Here is a 10,425-nt window from a genome sequence, read left to right as displayed (position 1 = left end):
TCTCCTGCCATCTGCTCATAAAGCTTCATCAGAGGGAGAACAAAGCTGCTCTTTCATTTCCTGTCTGACAGGAAATGAAAGCGCAGCTTCTGATGGAGGAAACTTATCAGCATCTCTGCGTCTCCTATCCGAGGTGATTGTAGTGTTCATGTGGACCAGCTGTCACTTTGCTCCTCCTGCTCGCAGGGAGGCTACTCTGGGACAAGCTGTCCTCTGATGGACAGGATGGAGACGGTCTGGGACAAGCTGAGAGACAAACCGTGTCTTGATGGACAGGATGGAGACAATCGGGCGACGAGCTGTCTCCCGATACAGACAGTGGAGACGATACACTGCAGATGCAGGAAAAACATGGATACTTCTGTAGAAGATCTTCTCAGACGGGTCAAACTTACGAGAGGAAACTAATGAATTGAATCTAAAACAGCTGGAGAGTCCATTCTTAAAACTTTGAGCTATTTTTCAGTTGAAATAATTGTATCAAATGGTACAATAATCCGGTGACTGCCGATGTGTCTTTGGCCAAGGCACTCAAGCCCAAAATAGCTCCTGTAGAGTATGAATGGGTGAATGTTAGTATCTGATGGGCAGGTCTGTGTGGTAGATCCGCCCATCAGAGACTGAACGCATGAATGATGTCATGTAGTGCAAAAGAACTTTGAGAGGTCTGAAGACCAGAAAAGGGAAATACTAGAACATTAAGCATGTACTCTTCATTCCCTCTGTGTCTTTCCCTTGTGAGCTGCAGAAGTTAGTCTCCACACTGTTTGAGTGTAAATAAATCAGGTCTGTATACACCTAGCCTTTATACATCACACTTTGAATCGGGCCGGAGACTTTGTAGTGGACCCTCAGTGGGAGGAGCTTCAGCAGCAGGGAGGAGCTTGAAGTCAGTATTTAGCAGGAGGTGATGCTCTGCCAGCTGCAGTGTGAGGAGCAGCACCCAGACGGCAGGCTGGAGCCCTGGTACACCTACACCCACTGGTTCCCCATGGCCTCGTCCCACGTGAAGCGGCCCGGCCCGGAGCCGGTCCCCCGCATGCAGCCCGCCATGATGATGTTCTCCAGCAAGTACTGGTCCCGGAGGGGTCTGTCTCTGGACTCCGCCATGTTCCACGAGCAGCAGCAGCGCCACACGGGGGGGCGGATGGTGAGGACCTCCTCTTTTTCCCTCTTCCTCTTCATCACCCTCTCAATCCTCCCTTTTAATATGCCTCATCTAAGTTCCTCCTTTACCCCCTCCTTCGTCTGTATATCATTTTACATCATAAATGTTTTCATACTTCAACTGTATTTGTTTCTTTTACGTTTGTGTTAGAAAAAGTCACATTATATTTTGTATGTAATTTTTATAATTCTTTCAGCTAGGATTAATAAACATTATACATTCAGTGTTTTAGCTTTAATGTGAAAAATGAATCTGGTAAAATAAAAAGACTAATCACAACTAAATTATGCAATTGATTGTTATTTGAAACAAAATGGTTATTATATTGAAGAAAATAAATGAAATATCCGTTAAATCTCTAAAAAGCACTTCCTCAAAGGAGCAAGAGAATCTATGCAACATTCATTTTCTTTATAAAATAAAGAATTAACATAACTCAGTCACATTATTTGACTGACTTTTTTTTCAAAATGTTTTGGGGGGGATATTAAGATTGTTATCCATCACAACCATGGTAATTATAATATACTATTGGTATTGGTATTATAATACTTATAAAGGTGAAATGCCGGTGATATGTGTTTTATTAACATAATATCCATATTTCATCTTTTCAATATGATAGTTATTGTTGTTGTATCAGTAAAATATAAACATTAGAGTTCATGTGTTAAGCTATGGCTTATTGATTAGAATCAATCAGCACGTTGCTCTTATACGACTGAGATAAGAGATACGAGGGTCTTAGAAAACATACTTCAGAACATCATATCTTATCTATACGTTTTATAATCAGTTTATAGCGTATATTTGCCCATAATACTTTATAAAGTGTTTTAATTATTGTAATAAAGTATTTTGAGGATTTATGAGGTCAACTGTCATAATAAATATTATAAAGTTGACGACATCAGAGAAAGCGTTAATGATTTATGTTCTATATATAATGTTTTTAAAGATGATACTGAGATTGTTTAAAGAAAAACAAACAAGGGTGTTCCTCAAGACCAGAACGAGACCTTTCAATCCTGAGGATTTACAACGTGCAGAGATGATTCATGAGCTGACTTCCTCGCTCTCAGACCTGGATCACACCCGACAACACATCCACCCCAGCTGCTCTCTCCGCCGCCTTCTCCTTCAGCCGCGCGCCCACACCCACTGGTAGAGGTGGTGGCACGGGTTTACTCATTTCACTCAAATGGAGCTTTTCTCTTTTCCCTCTTTTATCTTCCACCCCACTGTCTATCAAGTTCCTACTATAACAGTTACTCACCCGGTACAATTAAATATTGTTGTTGTTCTTTGGGTCATTTCTTGGAAGTTGGACATCCTCCTCTCCAACTTCCCTGAAAATGGCCCTCCGCTCGTCTTCCTGGGTGACTTCAACATCCACTCTCTATAACTAACGACCCTGCCCCATTGACTGACTCTGTACCTGTTCGTCGCAACATTCGCTCCCTCTCTCCCTCCTCTCTGGCCTCCTCTGTTCTATCAGCTCTCCCTTCCACCGACTCCTTCTCACTCTTGCATCCGAACGCTGCTGCTCTGGACTCTCCTCCTCCTCTCTAGACTCTGCCCTCTGACGACCCGACGGACTGGCAAATCCCCTCCGGCTCCGTGGCTGTCTCAACCGGTGCCACGAGAGCCACCATGCGAGCATCGGAAAGGAGGTGGCGTAAATATACAATAACAACAACCTGATAACCTGCTTGCGTTTCAATCTCTTCTCTCCTCTTTTTCTGCATCTATCTCTGCTGCCTAAAGCTCTTTCTACCAATCCAGAAATGAATCTTCATTTTATAACCCCCAAAAACTCTTTTCTATCTTCTTGAACCCCTGAGTCCTCCTCCACCCTTCTTCTGGGAGACTTTGTCAACTATTTTACTCCCCCAAAAATAGCTGACATACGCTCCTCTTCCTCAAACCCACCTCCTACTATTCGTGTCCCACCGACTTCACCTTGATCGCCCTCACTTTCCTCTTTCACTCCCCTGTCTCCTAACCAAATTCTTACCCTAGTAACCTCTGCCCGTCCGACCACCTGCCCTCTTGACCCCATTCCATCACATGTTCTACAATCTATCGCTCCTGACCTTCTTCCGTTCCTCACCTGTCTCATCAACAACGCTCTGTTATCTGTCTGTTTCCCCAATTCTCTGAAGGAGCCAAGAGTCAACCCTCTCCTGAAGAAACCTACCCTCAACCCTTCTGAAGAAAACGACTACAGACCAGTCTCTCTTCTTCCCTTTTTGTCCAAAACCCTTGAACGTGCTATCTTTAACCAACTCTCCTCCTATCTCCACCATAACAACCTCCTTGACCCCCACCAGTCAGGTTTCAAGGCAGGCCACTCCACAGAGACTGCTCTCCTTGCTGTCTCAGAGAAACTCCACACTGCTAGAGCCGCCTCTCTCTCCTCTGTCCTCATCCTTCTGGACCTCTCTGCTGCATTTGACACAGTAAACCACCAGATCCTTATTTCCTCCCTTCAGGAACTTGGTGTCTCAGGCTCTGCTCTCTCCCTTCTCTCGTCCTACCTCGACGGCCGCACCTACCGGGTAACCTGGCGAGGATCTGTGTCGGAACCTTGTCCTCTTACTACTGGAGTTCCTCAGGGTTCCGTCCTGGGTCCCCTTCTCTTCTCGCTCTACACCATATATGTCAAACTCAAGGCCCGCGGGCCATATCCGGCCCGGCATGCAATTATATCTGGCCCGCGAGATCATTTTATATTATTGTTACCAATGGCCCGACGATATGAAGCGCTGATAACAAAATAAACTACAGATCCCATAATGCAGCGCTTCAGCTGCCTTGCCGAGCGCTTTCCGTGGCGTTTCTGGCTGACATAACCGCACGTCTCAATGCCTTAAACCTCCAGCTCCAGGGACGCAACCGCATGATCACTGACATGTATGACGCAGTGAAGGCATTTCAAGTGAAGCTGATTTTATGGGAGACACAAATGCACCAGTGCAACTCGCCCCACTTTCCCTGTTGCCAAGTAATGCGGCATAGCGGTGTTCCCAAATACGCACGTTGCTGATAAACTGAGCGCACTGCGCACGGAGTTCGCACGGCGCTTTGGTGATTTTGAGGAACAAAAAAAGAATTTTGAGTTGTTTGGCAACCCATTTGCCGTCGACGTGGAAACTGCACCTGTGCAGATTCAGATGGAGCTGATTGAGCTGCAGTGTGATGGGACACTAAAGACAAAGTACGACACTGTTTATTCACTCCAGTCCCGCAACAATGTCCCAGCTCCGTCTACATGCGGCTCGAACCTTGTGCGTGTTTGGTAGCACATATCTGTGTGAGAAGCTGTTCTCAGTGATGAAGACAAACAAAACGGCACACAGGAGTCGTCTCACTGATGAGCACCTTCAGTCCATCCTGAGAGTCTCCACAACACGGGACCTCGCGCCAAACATAAACCAACTTTGCCAAAAAAAGATGCAAAGCATCCAGCTCTGATAAAATGGCATAAGAGCAAAGAAAACGGAATGTTTTGCATCGTTATTTGTTATTTCTGAAAAGCACAAATTTTATTTATAGTTCCAGGTTTTGTTTTGTTTTGCAGCATGTTCATATTTCTAACTTGTATAATTTTGACTGGATATATTTTTATGGAGAGCAAAATATTTTAAGTTAAGTTTAAGTTTATTTATTGCAGAATAACATTCCTGTCTGTTTGTATTTATATTTATGTTAAAAGAAAATTTTAGTTTTAGTGTGTTCAATAAATGTTTATTCTGTTCGGCCCGCGACCTGAAGTGTGTTTTGAATTTTGGCCCCGTGTGCAATTGAGTTTGACACCCCTGCTCTACACCAACTCTCTCAGCGCTATCATTCCCTCGCATGGCTTCTCCTACCACAGTTATGCCGATGACACCCAACTAATTCTCTCCTTCCCATCCTCGGACACCCAGGTGGCGGCACGGATCTCTGCCTGTCTGACTGACATCTCTCAGCGGATGTCCGCCCACCACCTGAAAATCAACCCCGACAAGACTGATCTTCTTCCCCTTCCGGGAAAATATTCTTCTACACAGGACTTGACTGTCAAGTTTGGCCACTCCGTGTTAACGCCCACCTTGACTGCTAGTAATCTCGGCGTGACTCTCGACAGCCAACTCTCTCTGACTCCCAACATCACTGCAACAACACGATCCTGTAGATGCACGCTCTACAACATCAGGAGAATACGTCCCCTTCTCACTCAGAAGGCGGCGCAGGTACTGATTCAGGCTCTTGTCATCTCACGCCTGGACCACTGCAACTTCATCCTGCAGGTCTCCCTGCCACCGCCATTCGACCTCTGCAGCTCATCCAGAATGCAGCAGCTCGACTGGTCTTTAACCTCCCTAAATTCTCCCACACTCCTCCGCTCTCTTCACTGGCAACCGGTGGCTGCCCGCATCCAGTTCTAAACATTGGTGCTCACCACCCATGCTGTGAATGGATCGGGTCCAGCTTACATCCAGGACATGGTCAAACCCGACATCCCGACCCGCACTCTCCGCTCTGCATCTGCAAAACTGCTTGTTCCACGGAATGTAATATGTTGTTGTTTGTGTTTGTTGACGTGTGGTTCAGTCGAGGCGGACATCCTTCTGTCCCATCAACGAAGTGCCAGACAAAGAGAGCGCTGAGGATTGTGGGAAGACGGCTGTGGTGTTTTCACTGAAGAATGAGGTGGGCTGCCTGGTCAAAGCCCTCAGGCTCTTCCAGGTAAGACGTTGGTTTCCTCTTGACTCAATATGGGTTATTGAGGACAGCGAAGTCTTGCGTCATCGTTATGCTCCTCTCTGCAGGAGAAGCGAGTGAACCTGAGCCACATTGAGTCTCGGATGTCAAAGCGAGTTGTTAATGAGGTTGAGATCTTTGCCGACTGCAGCTGCAGCAAGAAAGAGTTTGACGAGCTGCTCCAGCATCTCAGAGACCACGTTAACATTATCTCCTCCAACACACCTGCACACCTGTGGTCTGCTGAGGCAGGTGAGTCCACCTGACCCGTTATATTACCCTTCTACCTGTGTGGTCTGCTGAGTTCACAGGGAGATGGGGACCAATGATGTTCTGGTTCATAGGTAGATGGGTACCAATGAACCTAACCCCGTCCCTGCAGTGGTTCTGTTGTACACCTGGCTTACTACTCTCAATATTTGAATCATTTCTGTCATAGGTGTTGAATGTATTGTACACCTTCTACGTTGTTCATTCTGTACACATGACATCCATCACAGTCTGTCCATCTCGGGAGAGTGATCCTCCTCTAACGTTTTTTCCCCCCATTGAAGAGTTTTACCTGTGCCAATGTTCTGGTTCATTGCTTTGGACCAAATGTACCTTTTAGAGCCGATGTTGGTTGGTGGCCATTTCTGGAAGGGTTACAAAGAATAGTGTCCATGTTATTGTTTTAAATGTTCTGTAGATACCTTATGTTTTTGGATAAAGATCATTTGAAAAGGGCTTTTTTTATAAATCAAACATTTTCACAAGCTGAGTACAGTTGTATTCATGTTGTTGTTCTATCAGATGGAGATGATGTTCCGTGGTTTCCAATGAAGATCTCTGAGTTGGATCAGTGTTCTGACAGAGTGTTGATGTACGGATCCGAGCTGGATGCAGACCACCCTGTAACTACATTTCTGATACTACCATGTTGGAATATGTTGTATTGGTACTATAATATAGTATAATAACATGATGTGTATATATAAACATGTACATTGAAAAACTAAAAAAATCACAGAACACATCAAATAAATCATTTTTTTCCCCCCAAAAGACGTTTTCTATTTTTTATATATATATATATATATATATATATATATATATATATATATATATGGGAATGTTTTATCATTATGCTGACCTCTGACTTCTTCCTTCCTGCAGGGCTTTAAGGATGAAGTTTATCGCCATAGGAGGAAATACTTTGTGGAAGTGGCCATGAATTATAAATTGTTAGTATCATGTTTGTCAGTTTTCACCTCCGATGACAACTTTTTTCAGTAGTTTGTTAGACTGACGTCTTTAAAGATGTATTTTATCTATCAATGTATTATAAAACGCACATAAAGGAGCATTACAATGATCTTCTTCATCTTTGATGTGATCCCTTTGGACAATGAATGATTGATCTACCTGTGGAGGGTTGAAATCAGTCCAGTAATCATCAGTGTCTGATCAGACCGGTATGTCTCCTCCCCAGCGGGCAGCCCATCCCTCGTATCGAGTACACCCTGGAGGAGGTCAGGACCTGGGGGGTGGTCTTCAGAGAGCTCACCCAGCTGTACCCGACTCACGCCTGCAGAGAATACCTGAAGAACCTGCCGCTGCTTAGCAAACAATGTGGTTACCGAGAGGACAACATCCCCCAACTGGAGGACGTCTCCCTGTTTCTCAGAGGTTTGGTTGATCTTTTTAGTCTTTAAAAAAACTATTTCAATTGAAACTAATGAAAACATGATGCAGATTTATGAGGCGGTATGGGTCCAAATATTTCCTGTATTTCTAACGTTTACTCAATAAGAGTATGTCATGCATGTCACGTTTTTTTCAGAGAGGTCTGGTTTCACTGTGCGACCAGTAGCAGGTTACCTTTCCCCCAGAGACTTCCTGGCTGGTTTGGCCTACAGAGTGTTTAACTGCACTCAGTACGTTCGTCACAGCACCGACCCGCTCTACACACCTGAGCCGTGAGTACACCTGCACGTGTCCAGCGCCCATTCCGCTGTCCACATACCCCATCACATTTCTCTGACTCCTTCACAATAAGAGATCCTTCTTCGAGTAGCATGTCTGAGTTCTTCACAACAAAAGCCCCCTTTGTGAGCAGCAGCTTTGTGACGCCACAATAAGAGCTTCTCCGTTGAGCATCAGGTCTCACAATAGGAACTTCTCCTGGTTGCAGGGACACCTGCCATGAACTGCTGGGTCATGTTCCTCTTCTGGCTGACCCAAAGTTTGCCCAGTTCTCTCAGGAAATCGGACTTGCATCTCTCGGAGCTTCGGATGAGGACGTTCAGAAGCTGGCCACAGTGAGTTTAATAATTGATTATAGATCTGTGATGAGAGCGCCCCTAGTGTCCCCAGGGACCATTACACTCATTGTATTACCATTTATGTCCCATTGATGTTTAATCGCCATCATGGTTTTATTTGATAGAATAACTTTTTTTAGTCGATTAAAAAAAAAAAAAAAAAAAAATGAAATAAACAACTAATTTCCCCCTCCTAAACTAAGTCTACATATTATATATATATATATATATGGTAATATAAGTCACCATGTTGATCTTCTTTATTAAATAATGTGATCCACTCAGTTGCACTGCTGAACTCTGATATACTTTAATATGTTCTTATAGTCTTATATTCTTAAATCTGTGAACAGTGTTATTTCTTCACCGTTGAGTTTGGACTCTGCAAACAAGACGGACAGCTGAGAGCTTATGGAGCCGGATTATTGTCATCCATAGGAGAGCTGAGGGTAACACATACACAGTGACCGTAATTTCCTTATTAATTTATTTCTAGGTTTATAAAAACAATCATAAAAATTGACACATTATTTACCAAGAATTCAAAATGTTGATTACATATATGTATCTATTTTTGTTTTAAAATGTGTGTAAATTTATAAATATGTGACCTCATAGAATCATCAGTTCACAGAATCTGGAATTGATTGTTAAATGTTTGAAACTATAAATAATATTGGTGTTAAAAGCTCATATAAAGTCTGTGACAGAATAGAATCAAAGTAAACAGGTGCCGGGTGTTTGATCCACAGCACGCCCTGTCTGAGAAGGCCCGTGTGATGACCTTTGACCCCAGGACCACCTGTGACCAGGAGTGTCTCATCACCACCTTCCAGGAGGTCTACTTTGTGTCCGACAGCTTCGAGGAGGCCAAGGAGAAGATGAGGTCACTCACACAGTCACCCTTTCATCAAGTGTCCGTCATCTTCACCGTTTTAGCAGGGGAGGGGGGAGGGGAAATCTGAGATGAAGTAGCAGTCAAACGTTTGGACACACTTTGAGAAAGGAACCGGAAATCCTATGGATTCGTTGAAAAGCATGGCATCATCCTAGATACTCTCATTTAAAGGGTTAAAACTCTAAATTCCTGATCGTTTTGGTTGTTATCAGTTTCCACTGTCAAATCATCAGTCCTATTTCAGTATAAAGGATCGTTCGTTTTAGGAAAACCAGTCTGATCCGATCATTAACTCATACACAACCATTGATCCTGCGGAAGTTAACTGAGACGCATCACATCATGTGACGCATCACGTGACCTAATGTTGTCTCCTCTCTCACAGGGAGTTCGCTAAGTCCATAAAGAGGCCATTCTCAGTGTACTACAACCCGTACACTCAGAGCATTGACCTGCTCAAAGACACGCGCGGCATCGAGGACGTGGTGCAGGACCTCCGCAGCGACCTCACCACCGTGTGTGACGCCCTGAGCAAGATGAACACCTACATGGGCATCTGAGCCTGGGCCCTTACTTAGTTACTTCACTATGTCACTTTGTCGCTCCGTTACTTTGTCACTGTCATGTCAGCTTTATATTAACAACACGATATGTATGTGTATAAATTAGACTTGAGTCCATCAACAATAAAAACACGCATTAGGTGGTTTAGTCTTTCCAACCTCGTCACGTTGCTTCACTTTGTGTCTATTAAACAATTATTTAAAAAACAGTTTCTGTGGAACCAAAATAAAATGACGTGCATTCAACCCTGAACCTTGATGGTCTTCATCTCATGTTGGTGTTTCTCCACCTGGGAAAACGTCTGTGACATCATCGGAGTCATCGCCCATCAGTTAAGTTAATCTTTGATTAATTATCTTTTCAATAACTGATGATTAAGACTCATCATATGCTGCTAATATCATCCTGATCATATATATATATATAGGTTTATTTTAAAAGATCACAAATATTCCATGTTTCAGTTCTAGAAAACGAAAACATTATTTAGAAAAATAATCTTAATTTATATTTATATTTTGAGTCAGACATCTCTGATATTAAGGAACTAACTTAAATGAAGTTCAACTTCATTTTCAGAATGTTCAAAAAATATTTAAAGATTTACTTTATTAAACAATGCACAATTTACAGTTGGTAGTACAAACAAGCATGAACCGCATGTGTACATGATATCTGTCCATCCTGACAGAGGGATCCTCCTACGTGTCTCACTGAGGTTTCTTCCGTTTTTCATTTTTGGG

At 43.5% G+C, this 10,425-nt stretch overlaps 1 protein-coding gene across 1 annotated transcript; it reads left to right on the top strand.

The window, feature by feature from the left end:
- Window positions 1-542: 542 nt before the first annotated feature.
- On the top strand, window positions 543-9,934 carry tph2 (tryptophan hydroxylase 2 (tryptophan 5-monooxygenase)). Its single transcript, XM_040163566.2, has 11 exons — window positions 543-1,150; window positions 5,768-5,902; window positions 5,986-6,169; window positions 6,710-6,810; window positions 7,073-7,140; window positions 7,389-7,585; window positions 7,740-7,875; window positions 8,091-8,217; window positions 8,574-8,669; window positions 8,973-9,106; window positions 9,504-9,934. Exons 1-11 carry the CDS (start codon window positions 911-913, stop codon window positions 9,676-9,678), a joined length of 1,593 nt encoding a protein of 530 aa, XP_040019500.1. The 5' UTR covers window positions 543-910; the 3' UTR covers window positions 9,679-9,934.
- Window positions 9,935-10,425: the final 491 nt, after the last annotated feature.

The sequence above is a fragment of the Gasterosteus aculeatus genome, chromosome X (genome assembly GCF_964276395.1).
Source record: "Gasterosteus aculeatus chromosome X, fGasAcu3.hap1.1, whole genome shotgun sequence".
Classification (NCBI taxonomy): Eukaryota; Metazoa; Chordata; class Actinopteri; order Perciformes; family Gasterosteidae; genus Gasterosteus; species Gasterosteus aculeatus.
Note: the sequence above shows the minus strand (reverse complement) of the source record. Positions and strands in the feature narration are given on the sequence as shown.